General features: G+C 42.1%; 1 protein-coding gene across 1 annotated transcript; it reads left to right on the top strand.

Annotated features, from left to right (window-relative positions):
- The first annotated feature begins 6,704 nt into the window (after positions 1-6,704).
- On the top strand, positions 6,705-17,644 carry LOC308410055 (E3 ubiquitin-protein ligase MARCHF4-like). The gene is made up of 4 exons (XM_080903143.1): positions 6,705-7,943; positions 13,878-14,033; positions 15,011-15,203; positions 17,186-17,644. The coding sequence occupies exons 1-4, from the start codon at positions 7,512-7,514 to the stop codon at positions 17,605-17,607; spliced, it is 1,203 nt and encodes a 400-aa protein (XP_080759269.1). The 5' UTR covers positions 6,705-7,511; the 3' UTR covers positions 17,608-17,644.
- The last annotated feature ends 1,655 nt before the right edge of the window (positions 17,645-19,299 follow it).

Here is a 19,299-nt window from a genome sequence, read left to right as displayed (position 1 = left end):
GATAAAAACCGCGAATATGTTATCTTAAAAAAACAGGAAAATATTTATTTATTTTGCAATTTGTGATTCTCCACTATGAAGGTGACACTATTGCTACCGAAGTTTACGTAAAACATTTACATTTGTCTCTAATTATCAGTTAATGTGAGTATTTTTCTGCTCTAGTACGCACATTTTGTTAATACTTCTTACGTAAGACATCTAGTTAAAGAGAAAATGGAGAGGTTTGGAGGGGGGGTATGCTGTTATGCTGACTTTAGCTCAGTATTTCTATAGTTTAACTTAATCATTTTCTGCTGGACCATCTCTAATTTGCCTAAACATTTTATGGTCGAAAGTTTAGACGTATAAAATGATTTCTTCTCCAGCCAGTGGAGGAGCAGTCATTCACAATCTTACCTTCATATATGGTCACAAGGGCGATTGTGGCTCAAGAGTTGGGAGTTAGGGTTAGGGTTAGCCCTCTGACCACTGGTGGTGGTCAGAGGGCCCGGTGGCGCCAGTGTCCGGCAGCCTCGCCTCTGTCAGTGCACCCCAGGGTGGCTGTGGCTACAATGTAGCTTGCCATCACCAGTGTGTGAATGGGTGGATGACTGGATATGTAAAGCGCTTTGGGGTCCTTAAGGACTAGTAAAGCGCTATATAAATACAGGCCATTTACCATCTATTTAGACTTTGATTATTTTCCAAGGAGTTCCAGGGTCAAGTAAGAAGGTAAGCCCACATATTTCTTTTCCACAGAATACTCTCCACAAACATCTCCAAATTTTTAAAACTATGGATTCTCGACAGAAGAGGGATTAATGAGTTCAAGAACAGCAGAACATGTGAACGAAGCATCAGGAGATGAACCACACTAGAACAGTTCATGCAACAATCTGGGATCGACCGGAGCACTTCTTCAGCCTTAAATAGCAGATGATGATGAACAGGCGAGGAAGAAGGTGCATGAGCCCAGAGGGCAAAGACCCCAGGAGTAATCCTACCCCTGAAACACAAAGTCAGGGTTAACTCATTCACACACACTGACAAGGAGAGTTAAGAATGAGGAAAAGAGAAAATGTTTCATTTTTGAGACTTACTCTACTTAGATTTCAAGACAGGTCAAATTAAAATATACCAAGGGGCATTAAAACACAACAATGTAGAATTTTCATGGATATCAAAATAATTGCAGCATTCGTTGTGGCAGTCAGGACGCTGATTGCCTGATCCCTTCATGGCTGTCAGGTTCAATGGTTTAGGGTCTTGTGTTAGACTACCAATCACACCAAGTAGACAAGGAAACCTTGCCTTGCAGGACTACTCACATGAAGTGAACACCTAAATCCTTTTTCCCATTACTCTTAATTGTTTTGCCATATTTATGTACAAAATTGCATTGGTACTTGTACTTGAATTATTAGAGTCTTTTGGCAATGTCTGTGCACACAAAATGGGTTTATTTAATCAGCCAGTATTCAGACATTTTTTGATATGTGTGTCGTGTCCCAAATTACAGATCCTGATTTGATTTTATGCAGAGAATGACCAGTCAAATTTTCAGGCTTTGATCTTTAATCGCTTTTGGTGTATTCATGTTCAGAAAATACCTCGATATGAAAGAACATGCTGGAAGTACCTGATGGAGTATTTTGATATATTAGCAATCATTGTATATGTTATAACATTTTTTGGCAAATCAAGTAGAAGCACAACAGTAATTTGACATAGAATGACCCATTTGTTTTATTCCAAGCGTGGTTCAGCTTGCACCAGCGTCCGTCAGTTCATCATCTTCCTTTAAGGCATTTTTTCCTTCTGATTGGTTACCTCTAACAAACCAAAAAGGGTTTCATTTAGTAACGTTGCCTATATTTTATACATGGCACTGCACAGGATCTGCGTGACAAAATATTGTAAAGAGCATAATAAGTCCACTTTAAAGATTTAAAGAAGCTTTGTCTGAGTCTCAAGTGCTGGGTGATGGGTATACAGATACATGTGTACAAATATGAGTTTTTTCCCAGAAAAACCATCAGAAAACAAATTTCTGAGGTCTCCTAACAAAATTCAGCACCAGAATTTTGTAGCTATAACATTTCCTGGTAAAAGGTAGAATGGATCCCAGTGAATAGCAGCAAATTCAGCAAGCCAACACATCATACTGTCTGTTCAAAAAAAAAAAAAAAACAGCTGAAGATGAAAAGAGGATAACTCCTGCAACAGGATAATAACCCCAAACACATCTAAAATTCTACAATGGAGTGCTTCAAAAGGGCCAAGCCATGGCCATCACAGTCCTCCAGCTGAAACACCATCAAAAAATTCACCTCAGAAGTGTAGTTCATGCAAGACAGCCCTAAAATCTACAGAGCTCGAAGAATTTTGAGGGAAGAATGGGTGGAAAAAACCCCCACACATGAACTAAAAGCCTCTTAGCTGACTACGAGCTGCATTTACAAGCATATGGTACTTGTCAGAGGTGGTGTCACAAAGCACTGGCCATGCACGCTCCCCAAAGTTTTGTTTCTGGCTCTTTTTCTTCATGGTTATGTTTGAAACTGTTAAAAAAAAAGAGAGAGAAAAAAAAGTTTTATTTCAAGTACTGAAGAAATTTCTTATTTAACTTCATGTCTTTTGAAGATAATGTCAGCCTCTTCTTCCTTAGCTATGTTTGATCAGCGCTTTAAAGTTTGTCTCAACTTACCTGCTGCTCTCTGGCAGGTAGCTCCATGCCCTCCTGGGTTTTAAATGCACCTTAGAACACACATGCATCAACACTACAATGAGCGGGTGGAGGGAGGTTTGGAGTCTTCTCTCACCCCCGTTCTCTGCGGCCTGCTGGAGCGGGGGGGCTGGGAGGAGGAGTTGGCCGTCCGACTGGGGTCTGGAGTGTGGGGCCTCCCTGCTGCTGCGGAGTCGGGGCGGTCTGCCTCTCCCCACCGCAGGGAAAAGGGTAACACCACCTGGGTCTGGGTGCAGTTCCCCCCTCCAGGGGCAAGGGTACCTAGACCCGGTTCGTAGAGTACGCTTGGGGAGTGTGATCGTGTGTACAGCGTCTCTTCATGTCTGTCTCCACGTTGGTTGAGTGTGGAGTAAGTGCATATGAGAGCATGAGGGTGGGAATGGATGTTTGTATCTGTGTGTGCCTGTATGTCTGTGTCTATATGTCAGGTTGGGTGTCAGGCGCCACCTCTCTGGGGACATCTCAGGCCCTCCAAGGTTTGGAGGCCTATCTCCCCCTACCACCACTTCCCCTGCCGGTGGCGGACTCCCTCAGACATCGGTGCGTTGGTGGTTCTTTGTGTCTGGGGATGGGCGTCCAGGTACACACCGGCTCACTCCTTGGCGGCCGCTTATCGGGGCCTGGAGCCTGGGGCTCGCTCGGGCCACTTCGGAGGTGGGGTGCCCCCGGCCTCTCGGCCTGGGGCTCGGTCACTCAGGCACAGCTGGCTGCCGGCGGAGCTCACGGGCGCGTCACTGCAACCCCCCCTGGCTTCTGCTCTGCGGCTGCTGAGTGAGCCCTCATCTGGGACTCTCCTCAGCTCTTTCTGGGACAGTGGCGCGGCTGCCCCTCTGTTGGTCTTCCTTGGTCTCTTGTGTTCTGGGGGCCTCTGGATGTCTGGAGTTTTGATCTCCTCCATACCTGCTTCATGCCCTGGAGGACGGGGCTGTGGCCCCCCCACACCCTCTAGCAGATCATTACATGAAGGAACCTTTTAAAAAAACAAGCGCGTCCATGCTCACAGGTGTACACACGGGTGATCACACACACAAACTACACCCTTTTTGGCTCCTACCTCAAAGCACACTGTGTTCTGTTGATCTTATGTGCTGCACAATAATGTTTAACATTTAGTATTTACTGTCATATTCCCATATATCATTGTGATGTTGTTTATTCTATTACTCTTGTTTTCTTCTGCTTGTTTTCTTTTTTCTTTCTCAACAGGTGATCCAGGTGATCGATATATGCATTTTTTTTCTCTGCTTATTCTGTTGGTTTTTGTCTTTTGCCCTTCTCCCCCGTCCCTCTTCTCAGCTCTTTTTCTTTCCCTCCTTCTTTCTCCCCTTCTTTCCCCCAGTTAAGTCTGTCCCGTATTCAGCAAGTGAAAATAAAATAAACAAAAGGTGAATCAAATGGACCATTACGGCAAGGCTGGGATGGTCAATTTGGTAAAATAAATCCGTTGGGCATCTTTCTTCGCCTTTAGACAATAATTCTGATGGCAAAAGAGCCAAACGGGACAGGCAAAAAAAAAAAAAAAGTTTGTCTCAAAAGTTTAACCATTAACTAAGGGATATCTCCTACATCAGTGAAAGTCAGCTCTTAGCTATCTATAAGACAAAAACTGACTCCCAAACCAGATGTGATGCCACAAATCCTGCCTGGAGGTGTCGAGCTCAGGGGAAACTTTTCAGCAGAGGTGTAAAACTGAATTGTTCCCAGAGAGGATCAAACATACAAACATTTTTTTTCCAAGTAAAGTGGGACTTTTAAGAAAAGGCCTAATTATTTACTCCACCTCTGCTGTTATATAATCTTAGTTTGTGTCTGCTGTTTTTCTCAAAAAGTCCAAAATGACGGTTGGCTTATTTTCAACAGCACTTTAATCAGGCACTACTTTGCACCTGAGATGCGATGTAAGAGCAATCACTGGCAATTATCTGCCAGAATAGAAAAGCAGCAGGAGTGAGAGGTGCCAGTTTAATGTGTCAGTTTACTGTTGGCAATCCATTAAATGCTCACCCCATGGCCACCAGCTTGACCACAGTCATACAAATTCTGACAACCCCCCCTAAAAAACACATTTCAGTTGGCTGACAGGGTCCAGTCACAGGTGTGTTCATTTCAATTGTTCAATCAAGCTGCACAGCTGCCCTGACAAGCCGGATAATTGCTCACCCTTTGTCTACCCAGCTTCCCTGGAGTTGTTCTCTTTTGTCAAAAAAAAATTAACCAAGGCAATTTTCTGAAGTAGCAACTTTAAAATACTTTGAGTATTTTTGATGCTATTTCTACTCCACCGCATTACAGCTAAACGTATTATACTTTTTATTCTGCTGCATTTGTTGGTAGTTAGTGACTGCTTTTTCTTAGATTTAAATTACTACCCAGTAGAATAAAAAGTATAAAGGTCCGAAGGAGCTGCATTAAAGAAAGTAATGAGAGAGGAACTTTGTATGTGAGGGTGGTGCAGGACATCTAACAGCGAGATAGTGGTGAGGTGTGTGGTAGGAGTGAGGAAAAGGAGAGCCTGGAGAGGTGGAGGTATGCACTGAAGTGATGAGGAAGTAGAAGCAAGACTGATGAATGGCTTGGATGTGGTGCCAGTGCCAAAAAGACGTGTCGGAGCTGAAGATGTTAAATTTTCATTGGGAGTGACCAAGATAAACTCACTTCTAATTCTGTCTATCAGAGGGACAGGCCAGGTCGAGCGGTTTGAAGGCAAAGTTAGAGGGAGAAAATGTTGAGATGGCTTGGACATGTGCAGGGTAGGGAAAGTTGATATATTAGAAAAAGATGCCAGAAAGGAGGAGAAGAGGAAGAGCACAGCAGAGAATCATGGATGTAGTGTAGGAGGACACGCAGAGGGTTTGTGTGACAGAGGAAGGTGGGATAGGCCCTATCCCATCTTACATCTCCCACCGCTTACATCTCACCCTATCTGATAGGGTGAGATGTAAGCGGACGATCAGCTGATCTCCCTAAAGGGAGCAGCTTAAAGAAGAAGAAAAAGAAACTACCCAGTAGTATAGTGTAATTCGAATGTGTCATCTTTAATGTCAAACTACCAGGAAAATCTTTGGCTCACTCTGAATAACATCTGTATGCTATTTTGTTTAATTATTACAAATATTAATAAATCATCGTGTGCTCTGGGATTTGTGATGGAAGTGGTTGATGGATTGGGGGTTTTTTTTCTTCCACTTGGGAACCAAATGAATAATTGATTTTTTTTTTTAAAGAAAACAGATTAAGACAGTCGTGCTACTTTTTCTTAAGATTCTCATTATAATTTGTCTTTCACAACTTGGTTTGAACATTTGTTTTATGCATCTTTTTATTGCTATACTGCTTAAAATCAGACGCATTTTTAAATTTGTCATCTAACCCTGCACCTCCCCCTTTTCCTTGTTCATACTTGATGATTTGCAATATTGTATCCTCTTTCACCCTATTTATCCATGCCACACAACTACACCATTTACCTGAGATATTACTAATCATTTCTGCTAAATTATTTGTGCTGTGTGATATTTCTGCTAAATTTGTGCTGTGTGATAACTGGATTCTTTTAATAATTAAAGGGAATCCACAACTTTAGTTTCGCCTCTTTTTGCCAGGTGTAAAGGCAGAAAACACCTACCCCCTTAAAATAAGATAAAACAAACACCGGTGTCACCTTTAACTTAACGTCTCCTTGTATCCCTGAAACAAATAAGGAAGCATATTTGTCTCCGTCCACAGTTGTAGTAATGAGTTGGCTGCTTGCATCACTGTGCGGTGGTGACGTGTGGCGTCTGGGAGCTGTCCCAGGAATCATGGTGCTGAAGCTGCAGCACCAGTTCAGCAGCCAATGATCACAGGAGAATCCGGGGCTACGGATGCTTTCACCCGGAGCAGGACAGTCCGACCATCGCGTTGGATTTAAACGGACGGATTTAAACCCTCCTGCTTGCTTGGAAATTCGATAATTAGGGATGTAAACCTCACTGAGACTTGCCAGCGACCTGCAGTCTGGCTGAAAATCTATGGGGGGGGGGAAAAAAAAACGAGACTGTGAGTCGTGTAGAAATCGGTGTAGCTCGCCAGGTAAGACAGATTTTTTCGCTTCCCTAACATGGCACGCCATCGATCGACTTAACGTGGTGTGAAAAGCTTACAGGACGTCGACAGCTCCACCGGTTTTAAAGCGTGGCTTTCGTTGTTGTGGCTGGATTTTATTTTTAATTTCTAATTTTAAGATTGAGCGCTGACATTTTGTTCTCTATCTCAGTTCTTTGAACCAAAGGCAGATTTAAATCTTGGTCTCTGCACACGTCGCGAATCCGGAGGGAGAAGCCCGTCGAGATAGTTTATGTTGTAGAGAACAGGCAGACTATTAAGGCCATGAAATGACAGTGGACACTGAGTGAGCGGGCCATAACCTTATTACTTGAATGCATATTCCTATCAGTCTCATATTTGACTTTCCTCTAATAGCCGTTTCATTCATTGAACTTAGGCTAATGGCTTCAGACACTTGTTTGCATAGGAGGGATTTTTTTGCATTTTATATCCACACCCTCGTGGGAAGACAATAAAAAGCACCCAACCTAAATAAAGTGGATTTAAAAAGAAAAGAAAAAATCTTAAAAGGCTGCTTTGAAACCAAACAAGCGCTGGAAGACGCACCTCAGCCCCCACTATCCCATCCCACCACATATGAAGAAGTGTTTGCTTATGACGGGGACGCATAGAGTACATACTGTTTTCTTCCAGCACCTTTGGATGGTACTGTGAGTTTCTGGCTGGAGACAGCCTGATGCTGCGCAGACAGGGCATGCTGAAGAGCCGCTGTTGCGTCCTGCTTGGTGACCTGAGGGTGCTCCTGCTCGGGCCACCGGCGCCGCCGACAACGCTTCCTCCGCTGACCCCCATGAGCGGCCAGGCTTCGGAAAGCCATGAAACAAGCGTCACCGTCCCCGAGAACAACAACACGTTAACGCGGAGCCACCAGCACCCCGGGGACCGAACTGCCCAGCCTGCTGCGGGAGCCACCGAGCCACCGGGTGCAGAGCGGCCGGTGGCGGGCTGGGTCGATGCTGCAGAGCTGTCGGCGGCCCTGCGCGGCTGCAGCAGCTCCTCCGATGACTGCTCAAAGGGCAAACTGGAGGAGAGGTTCTCTCTCACAAGCTACACGGAAAGTGGCTTCAGGACGCCTGTGTGCAGGATCTGCTTCCAGGGACCAGAGCATGTAAGTGAAGGAAAAATGTCCACCTGCATGTTTAAATTAGATTAATGCCATGCAATGTCAGCCTCATCCATCAATTAATAATAACTCACCCACACCTGCTCTCCTGGGGTTTGTAACACAATGCAATCTGGTGCTGCTGCTCTCGGAGGAGCATAGGTTAACTGTAGCAACAAGTCCTTCCGCCGAGTGGCCGGATCAGGTGTTGGAAATGTTGCACATTTTGCAGACTTTTCATTAGATGAGGGTGCACTGCTCAGGTTTTATTTATACAGTGAAGAAGAAAAACACTAGTAGTGTCTTGTTAGGGCAGCCAGCAGTGTTGGTGGTCTACAACTCAGCATGAGTCGCATTACAGTAACTCATCAGTTGCAGTTTGGCTGGTGCAGCACAATTGAGCCTTGTTCTAGCTACAAGATTTTCCTGAAAGGTGTTCTTTGGTCTGTTTTTATTGCCAACTTTGTGGTAAAGAGTATAAAAGAGACCTCGCATGATTATGCCAATATTTAAGGTTTAATGCTATTAACTATAATTACATGACACTTAGGTGCTTTTTTGTGTGGAAAATCGAGAATAGTGTAATCTTACTTTCAAAATTATTTAAGGAACGACCCCAATACTGGCAGCTGCAGGGCTAGAGAGCTCTCTGAGCATAGGGCCCCACTGCATCTTGCACTCATCCCATTGCATGGCTTGAAAAGACAGCTAAAGCTAGCAGTGGGAGGATAATGAAAGACCTTGTCCCAGTGGCTGACAAGTGTGGAGGATATGCAGGGATGCCGTAACAACTCATTATAGCCAAACACTGAATTCACATCGAGGCATTATATGCATGGAAAATAAAAAAATAAATAAAAAATACCTCTCAGTCTGCCTCTCACGCACACCACCTGGAAACGGCAACATAATAATAACGTGCACAAAGCAGATGGAAGAGAGCCTTCAAGTTAATCACACCGCTTGCCTCCGCCTTTGGGGCCATATTGATGATAATGTCACAGTACATCAATCAGAAGAGGAAAATGTGAAAAGATGGCCACGAAGAAATAACATTAAATTATATCAGAGAGGCAGACACTTAGCAATTTGCAGGCACATTAGTTACACAGAGCTTTTGAGAGCACGTTGACAAATATGTCACACCTCGCCTGTTGGTAGTGGAGGTAGAGAGGTTATAAAAAAAAAATCAAGAAGCAAGATAACCGAGGTGTAGAACATCATTTTTTTATCCGACAGTCTGCACTCACAGTTGCTTTTCCTTTAAGCGGAAGATTTACTGCATCATTTCATGGTCATTGCACAGTGTATAGCCTATGATCTTTCTGTATTTCATCAACTAATTACTCCAAGAGCAATTTTGTGCATCATTCCACCTCTGAGCTCAGACTTTGTAATTATTACTGACATGGGGTCTAGTTATGAGATTGGAAGACAAGGCTTCATCCTTGGTTTTTTTTTTTTTTTTTTCTCCCCAAACTCCATGGATAGTCAGCACATGCTGCACTGCATACAAAACACTGCCTTGAAAATTTGCAGTATTTCCCATGGCCTCCTCCAACACATCTCATTAATGCTTCCTTGAGACATTGCAGCAAGTCAATAGCACTTGATTTCATGCTGTCTTATCATTATGCAAGTTTTTATCTTTTGCCAGCTTTCCTCTTCTTGTTGTCTGAGTTGTTGGCTTGGGTGAAGTCCAGATATGGATCTGCTGAGGTGTAAATGGGTACAAGGAGAATGAGGCTCCATTTAAAAAAAGAGGGATGAGTGGACTTTCTGTGTATCGCTCTGTGATACAGGCAGTGGGGACATTAGTTATCCTCTATTCTTCCTTAGCCTTCAGGATGTCACATAGACCAAAGCAGCCAATATCTGATCTGACAACCCACCTCCAAAACACTTCCATCCCCAAGGCTGAGATAGGCAAGACAGAGTAAAGAAGGGAGTGAAAGACATCGCTTTCCTCAAGCATCCCACTAGAAAAGAGTCTTGAGTGCCTAGGAGAGGCAGCCATTGAAAAATGATTGCACTGTGATTTAATATGACACCAAACAATGTAATAAGTCCATGTAATCGGATACCTGTCAGAGTTATAAGTGCCGTTTTCCTTGAGGTGAGATTCACAACCAGAAGTACTTCTGGTTTTAAGGATTTCACATTTTCCTTTTAAATTCAGGGAGTTCTATAGGGAATTTCCAAAAATGTGGATTTTAAGAGGTACTGGTGATTGTAATGGTAACTTTTAAGGTATGCCATGAGACAATGCCTTTTAAAAAAAATCTCTCTGATATTACCTCCTCTCTGCAGTAACAAGAAACACTGAACACATAGTCTCGATAGCACAATTTACAGACTGTGGACTGTTTTGTAGAGTTGTTTTTCCTCTCTTGAATTTTATGGCCAGTTTGGTAAGGAAGAACCAAAGAATAACTCTTTCAGCTGACATATAAATTTATATATCAGCCTATTTTATCAGAATTGACTGGAAAATATAATCCACTCTGTAAAACACATACTGCGAACAATATAATGAAAAACGAAGCCAATATCAGATGAAACTGCATGAATTCATGTCTTTCACCTCTGCACCTCGGGTTATTCATCTTTTTCTTCTTCTTTTTTTCTAAACAGCTAACTTGAGACATACATACTGTATTTCAGCCCACTATTGCTTCCTTTTAGCTAAAGATCACTGAGAAGCTTTACAGAGCGCTCTCGGTAGCTTGCTTTATTCAGGCTCCTGCTTTCAGACTTAATCTCGACCTCGTCACTCAAAGAATGTGCAGTTTTCAGGTCATAGATTTTCCCACGATACATTCGTGTTATGCACATACTTCAAAAAAGAAGTTTATTGTTTTTTTTAAGTAATGCAAAGGAAAAATTGTGGAATATTTTCCACGTACGAAGGTTACCGAAGTGCTCTTTGAGGCAATCCTCCTACTGTTGTCTTCACGTCAGTTGGATGTTGAAACTGTGCGGGTGCCTGTTGCTTGGGTAGAAATATGTGTTTGCTTTTTCTCCTGAGCACAGATAATGCACTTGCAGAGTGTGTTGTGTCTGAGGCACAACAAGAAGCCTCCAGGGGTCACGTCAGCATCATTCTTTCTGTATGACCCCACAGTGCTGAAGTTTGCTCTGTTCCATCATATGTTGCTTGCCCGTTCGTTGGAAATGGGATATAAACAAGTTGCCAAAATGTTAGATTTTATTTATTCATTTATTTTTTTGGCATTGCTAAAGTCTGTTTTCAGAGGCTGTAAATTCATGAACATAAATTAGAAACCCTAGTTTCTCTTTTTATTCAATTACCTTTTAAAGAGTCATTAACCGCCACTGTAGGCCCGATGGTTCCCATAAAATCAGCACTCAGTGGAACATCCCTCTGCATATATTTTACGATCAGTCATCATAACTAAATAAACTTAAATATTATTGGCCTTCTGCCTCATTTTTCACTTATTGCTCTTATTTTCCTTGTAATTGGTTTAATATGGTTACGTTTATAGATGAAAATTTTTCCCGGCAGTTTTGCAGGTTCTTAAAGAAGAAAAGCCCGCGGACTGATTGTTATTGGGCATCATTGTACAAATCCTCCTTCATTCTGCTTCTGTGCGAGCCAGATTATCATAGCACAGCTTTTCCTTGCTCAGAGTTAATGGAGTTCACTTGCATTGATTCGAGACCCTTAAGAAAATGTGAATAGCCACCTCTAATTTATTTTTATGCCATTATATACATTGCGAGGGAATCCAATTTTCTAAGGAGAAAATGACTTGTAGGGAGGTGTTTTGGGAAAATGCAGCACAGAGATGTGAAATAACACAGCCATATCTTTTTAATATGTTGCTCCATTGTGTTGGGCTTCTTTTCACTGATTATTGCTGTTTGATCAACAAAAGGACATTTAGTTATCACTTTCTCCATGCGTGGGCTTTGGTGCCACGTTTGTTATCGGTCTCTCTTGCGCTCCCTCCAGCCTCGGTTGTATTGGAGTGATCTAGGTTTCGGCTCTTGGCTGCCATCAGGCCAGTCACAGTGAGTGGCCCGAGTCCCTCTGGACACGACAGAAGTGTTCTGGTCCTCCTGCCAATACACTCCCACCCTGGCCATCTGTAGATGGGCCTTTTCTCCCCTAACTCCCTGCTTTTTCCTCTCTTCTCTTCAACCAGGGTGCTGCTCCGTCTGTCAGAGGTGTCAGCTAAATAACAACGTGGAGAAATCATTTGGAAACTTGCTGCATTTTTTACTCTGTTCACTGCTTCGTACAATTTTTGCACTCAGGGTAGACATGGAGAGAAAATACTGAATTAAAAATACCTTAGAAATGCAGTGGCTCAGTTCAGAGAGTAAGGAAGGGGAGGGGTGTTGGGGATTTCTTTCAGCAGACAGCCGGCTAATTTCTTTTTGTTCATTCACTACAGGCTCTTTGTTCATTCTCATTAAGATTAAAATATCTGTACAAGAGCCAAGTTTCTTAAGTGCAGGTCAGAACCTTAAAAAGGTGGCATGCCTACATCTTATGGGTCATCATCAATATCCAATATGACAAGATTAGTAATATATTTTAATGAGCTCAGAGCCTGGGGTGAGAGATTAGAAAACTCATCTGTTCCTCAGGCTAAATACGGCTTAAGAGGAATGTCTAGTGAAGAATATAGCTGAGCACATCTTGGTACAAAATGGAAAAAAAAACCCTGAGAGGTGTCAAATTTAGTGAACTTCATGGTTTCGCTGCATTTTAAGTATTTACGAGCCTTCTATATGACAGAGAGAGGGGAAGAAAAAAAAAGTAAATGCTTTGGTTTTCTGAAATCTTGTCACATCCAGCTGGATTGAAAACATGATGGAAACGGCTAAAAATAAGGCAGCTTGATCTCTGCTCCCTCACCTGACACCAGTGATGTTTTCATGTGGTTCACACGTCTGACCACCGAGCAGCCGTTCAGGGAGCGAAGGCAGACCTTTACTTCAGCTGCTTTAAGGTGGTAAAGTGAAGGTCATTTTTAAAAAAGGATATAAGAGCCACCTCTTTAAGATATAGTTCAGTGCCACCTAGAGTTTAATAAACCCGCAACACAAACATTTATTCGGCTGTCCGGTCACATTAATCATACAGTATGTGGCTGTCATCGTGCTGACAGAAGGGATTTGAAATGCCCTTTAACAACCTCAGTGACTAACAGTGCCTTCAAAAATGTCACTTTATGATGGACAGGATGTCAAGAAACCATCCTCTGATAACTAGACCAGATACTGGATCTAGCTCTGAACTGTTATGTGAATTGTAGAGAAATGTAGGTCGACCAGAACGAGTATTTTGAGCTTCTTTTGCATTTCTGTAAGTATAAAATAGTTAATGTCTATAGCAGCTCTACTGATGTCAAGAGCTGTGGTATGCTGCAGCTTTGTTAGGGTTTGCTCTTTCACAGGTGCTTCGGTGACTAATCCTCCACTTTCAGCGGTACTAGTAATCAAGCATTTTGCCTGTCAACTAGGTGTAAGGCAAAGCTTTCATTTCACACCTGATCTGTTGTTCTGCTGTAACAGGCATGCAAAGTGCTCTGCGTGTGTGTGTGCCTAGCAGTGCACAAAGAGCGCTCAGAAAATCAATAAGCCAACACAAAGAAGTGCAAGAAATATAAACACAGTGTAACGCACTTATTATTGTATGTAAAGGGGTTACGTCAAGAGGTAAATAAGATGGAGAGAAAGGGTCCGTCAGCTGGTATTTTTTCTGAATCATAAATCACTTCTTAGAGTGTACTCAACGAAGGTAGTATAAAGCCATAAAATGGTCATCTAAACAATGTTAACCAGCCCATTAAATCAAGTTATATTCAAACCAGAGCAGAACATTTATGCATTTACTTTGGCTGAATTATGAGAAGCTCTTGTCATGGTTAGCAGGGACTAACTTATTCTGCCTGTTTCCTGCAGGGGGAGCTCCTGAGCCCATGCCGGTGCAGCGGGTCAGTGCGCTGCACTCACCAGCCCTGCCTCATCAAATGGATCAGTGAGAGAGGCTCCTGGGCCTGTGAACTCTGCTACTACAAATATCAGGTCATTGCCATCAGCACCAAGAACCCCCTACAGGTGAGCTGTGGGTGTTAAGTTCACCAATTCAGAAATATCACTGTGTATTTACAGCTCGGAAATTATGACCAAGTTGTTTGTTTTTTGGTGATAATGGCAGTCTAACTGAACACTGCAAAATCTCAAATCATAGAACCTTTGTTATGTAATTAGGAGCATGACACCACTTATATGGAGTTACTTGTTTTCATGTCATATTTTGTTTGTTTTGTTTTGTTTTTTATTAAGAAAACACGCATTAACCGCAGCTCCAGCTGGTCTCTGATGACCAGCCAGTATATTTCTAGTACCAGTCCCAAGGCTAGATAAAGGGTTGGGGAGGGTTGCATCAGGAAGGGCATCTTTGCCAAATCAGACATGCAGCTCTTCAATAAGATTGGTCGAGATCCAGGTTAACGACCGCCACCGGTGCTGTTGAACAGCAGGGTGCGGGTGGAAACTGTGCCATTGTTGCAGGAGGTTGGGGAGGGAGAAATGAGGAAGGAAGGCAGTCATGTTCAGAGGATGTTTGGGGTGGACAAAGGATGTTAAATATGGAGCTGCCAAGCAGGAGGAAAAGAGGGAGGACATGCAGGGGGGACTGGTGTGACAGAAGAAGATGCTAGGGATAGGGTGTGATAGAGACAGATGATCCGCTGTGGCTACCTCTAAAGAGAGCAACCCAAAGAAGGAGAATCTAAACTGAGAAATTCAGGGTGGAAAAAAATGAAAGCATCTGAATTAAACAGGCCTTTCCCCTCTGATGTTTAGAACAGAAGGATTGCAGAAGCAGTTTCTTTTTCTGTGATTTGATGGGGTTATGAGAGGCCACAGATTTCTGTTTTCGAGGGTGAGAGCGATGTGTGACTTCGTCTTTTTGTTGAGTTCAGCCCGATTAACTTATAATCTGAATGTTTACATTAATTGGTTTATGATTAGCTTCTCAATTTTCTCCTAAGCTCTACCGCTAATCCTTCTACTTCTTCTGCTTCTTGCAGTGGCAGGCTATCTCTCTGACAGTGATAGAGAAGGTGCAGATAGCAGCAGCTATCTTGGGCTCCCTCTTCCTGATGGCCAGCATCTCTTGGCTGGTGTGGTCGTCTTTTAGCCCGTCAGCCCGCTGGCAGCGTCAAGATCTGCTTTTCCAGATCTGCTACGGCATGTATGGCTTCATGGATATCGTCTGCATCGGTGAGGCGCTAAGCAGTTGCGATTTATCACTTTTCAAACTGAATGTAATATTTCTACGTCTTCTTTGAATGGGTTTGAGCATTTTACTACTGAAAATTATATTGAGTGTTTTTCACTCTGGTCACATTAATTCATGAGCATTCAACAGGCAAAAGTAAATGTCAAAAGTGCTCAGGAGAGTGGGTAATTATACATAACAGCTGCCTACAAATAACTGTAAATTCCACGGGCAGTTTCAGTGCAATTAATCCATACCACAAAGTCAGCTGCTTCATATCAATATTTGATTGCATTGTTTGGTCAATCTCTACGATTATTTGTTGTTGTCTTTATCGCTGTTTCTATATTCACAAGGCTGAGATGCTGCACCAAAGCTCACATCATAAATTAAACATGAACGCTGAATGTTCAAAATTCAGCTAAAGTGGCTTTCACTGCATACATTAAAATGCATTTCAGTCTATAATAAAAAGCTACGGAGCCAAATTCAGCCAAACGTTAAAGACCATTATGTGCTGTCATAACACAAGAGGGATTTTGTTCTTCTTTTATATATATATATATATATATATATATATATATATATATATATATATATATATATATATATATATATATATATATATATATATATATATATATATATCATATATATATATATATATCATATATATATATATATATATCATATATATATATCATATATATAAAGATAGGTGCATGATATATATAAAGATAGGTGCACCAAAGGATTTCTAACAGTTCCCTGCATTGGTGCGTGGGCGTCCAGATTGAAATGTATAGCATTTAAGCCTGCTGTCCTCCTGTGGCGCTCAGAGGCCCACATGTTTTGGACAACTGTGTGATGGCATCTCGCATTAAGGAGACTCTAAGTGCCACTGCAGTAGACAGCAGGGTGTAAGAAAGAGGTGATTGATTGTCTCCGGTTTGGTGCTGTGGAGGATTGACTGTGGAGTCATTAACGGTGCACTTTACAGAGATTAACTTGTCACCTGGTGGATGTTAAAGAGCAAAGACCTGACTTTCACTTATCCACAAAGTTAGAGAGGGAGAGGAGCAGAGTTGAGGAAAGCTGGCAGGATTTTATAAGTAAACTCCAGCTGCTGCAACTGTAGTCATTGGCTTGTTAAACAGCAATATTACATTACTGCTGTAATAAAGTAGTTGGCGAGCAACTAGCAGACTCCTTGAAGATCAATATGTAGTGGTAACACTTAATAATCTCCTACTTTCTCCTTTTTATAAGCAGCATTTAAGCAAGTAATGCCATTAAAATGCATTTAATGGCGTTACAAGGAGATTTAAAAGCATTCAAGTGTTTGAGTGCACAGTATTTTTAATTATTACAATACCTCCTATTTAGATATATTTTATTTAAAATATGTATTTTTTTGTTACTAGAATTAGTTATATAAAATCATCATGTTTAAGTTGTTAACAAATACCTTGAACACTAAAAAAGGACTTTGCATGTAATGTTCCATGATGCAAACTATATTGTAGTGTTAAAAAACATGGTTATAAGTGCTAAATGTGGACTGATCCATACATGATGAATTTCCCTTTACATGCCTTTAAAATGGAAAACATGCAGTAAAATATTGGGGTCCAAACAACTTTGCTACAGATGGATTTCAATTTTCCAAATGCTGAGTTCAGTGAACATGAATCAATAAGCAATTTTGAATCTGAGATAAGCTGCTATCGAACGAGGCTGCAGAACGGATGCATTATTATTTTTTAACCTAAATCCAAATCCAGTCCCTGCTTTTTCTAAGAAATAAAGATTTGATGTCTGGTTTGTGGTACTTTAAAGATGAGTTGTTTTGTTCTGTTACTGCCAAAGCTAATACTTTCTTCACGCTTTACCACAGTGTGTCTACCAGTGTTCTGGGATGTAGTGTATCTCAAGACTGCAGCCCGACTGTGACATTGTCTAACTGGTGCTCTGATCTCCACAGCACTAATTGTCCACGAGGGACCTTCTGTGTTTCGCATCTTCCACCGCTGGCAGGCCGTGAACCAGCAGTGGAAGGTTCTGAACTATGATAAATCGATGGACAGCGACGACCTGAAGGACACTACTGTAGACAGGACTCTATCTCAGCCCACCCAGGGCTACCAGACTGGGATAGGAGTATCCACCTCCACCTCCTCGCTGATGGTGGTGGCCTCCACTGCCGCCGGCTCCACCTCCACGACCGTGGTGACGGCCGCCGGAGGAGTGGGAACACACGTGGACCCCAACAGCGGCAGCGCAGTGCCAGACCAACACTGTCCATACAACATCCTCCACCTGCTCAGCCACCTGAGGCAGCCGGAGGCCCGCAGCCAACCCAGCAATAGCACAAGAGAGCTGGTCATGAGGGTTACTACAGTCTGAAGAGTCAGTTGAGGCCTTATCTCACACGAAGGGGAGAGATTTTTGAACCAGCTGACAGCTGAAGAAAAGATCCTGTCTTAACTGCACTGGATTAATATCAACACAATCTTGTTTGTTTGAAAATGCATCTCTGATGTCCTTACATTGATTGAATAAAAGTCAAAGTTGTTTGATTTGCAGAATCGGTTGGAAAATGGTTATTTTGACAGATACGTTCAAAAATATGTGCTTGAATTGTTAATCTGTAGGGAAACCACGTACTGTGGTTTTTATACTTTTTTCTTAACAGCAGCTATAATTTCTTATTGGCAACCTGTCAAGCATCTCCAAAACAGCAGCAACCAAAAGAAAAAGAAAGTTAACAGGTAGTGTGTTCACAGTGGGTGGGTTTTTGAGTATGCTGTACACTCTGCAATCATCTTCCACATGTAGGTCTGTATTGCTCATGAGTCAAAATAGGACACCAACCTACCTTGTGATGAGGTGGTTGCCCAGTGAATGCCATTCACATTCAGTGACCTATTGCAACCAGTTGTGGAAACCAGAGGTTAAGCGTGCAACACCCTCAAACTCTGTGCACAGTTGTCCACCAGGCTAAATGTGGGTGATTGCACAGGTTTCCTGGTGGACACTTGTGGCAACTTGTCTCCAAACAATTGCAGTTCAGCTCGGACCAACTGCATTTGCAATTATCTGACTATTTGTAGAGGAATTTCTTAGTTTCAGATCTGTGAGATTCTGGCAGGGCTCTGAATATAAGTAGTTAATGTGATTTTCTTTGTAGACAACAACAGATTTGTAATTTTACTTTTTTGTTGTTTTGAGTGTGTATCTAGTAAAGGTACTAGATAGTACAGTGAAGCAAGGAGCGAGAGTAGAGGAAGACGTGCAGCAAAGGACCTCAGGATAGCCTTGCAGGACATGGTCACTTGCTCGATCTGTAAATTAAACCAACACCACATTTTATGATTTTCACTGATTTGTCACAGTTAGTTGCTGTATTATCACAAAGAGTATGCATGTAATTACCAACCTTTGCACACTGACTCTGTCTTCTTGCCATTTCATCACTTTTATTTCACTGTCTGGTTGCTCCAAAGATGCAACTGTCTGTGAGCAGCCACAGACCTGGTCCTCATCTTTGAAGCAAGCTTTTCAAAGGCTCCTACACTGGTTTCCCTACTGTGACTGCAGATTGAATTTAGATTTTATTTAACCAAAGAAAATATTTTGAATGTTTAGATCTGCATCCAAATCTTAAAGTACTCAAATTCAGATATGGAGTAGTTCAAAAGGAATCGGTACATCACTCCATGGTGTCCTTTTCTTCCATACATCACACTAAGATCACATTTAACCAATTTAGAAAAGCAAAAGTTTTGATCTATAGTCTGTTTAGGAACAACACATAGACTGAGACTTCATAACATGCCACGCAGCAGCTTAGTCAGTGTTTTAAGAATATCATATGTATTCTGCGTGATCTGCAACAGTCATAAAAGTGAGGGAATCACATTTCTAAATCTCATATGCAGGTCTAACCTACTTATGTCATAAACCGTCATGTTTGTAACACTACAGAGAGATGCTAGTGTTGAATTTAGACTTCTTCGTCCATGTTGTGTGATCAGAGAGAATATTACAGTAATATTACAGTAGGTGTGATGTGCACATCGCTATGTGGCCTGATGT

The sequence above is a fragment of the Rhamphochromis sp. 'chilingali' genome (assembly GCF_963969265.1).
Source record: "Rhamphochromis sp. 'chilingali' genome assembly, chromosome: 14".
Lineage (NCBI taxonomy): Eukaryota > Metazoa > Chordata > Actinopteri > Cichliformes > Cichlidae > Rhamphochromis > Rhamphochromis sp. 'chilingali'.
The sequence above is the reverse complement of the archived record's forward strand: the minus strand, read 5'-3'. Positions and strand labels throughout refer to the sequence as shown.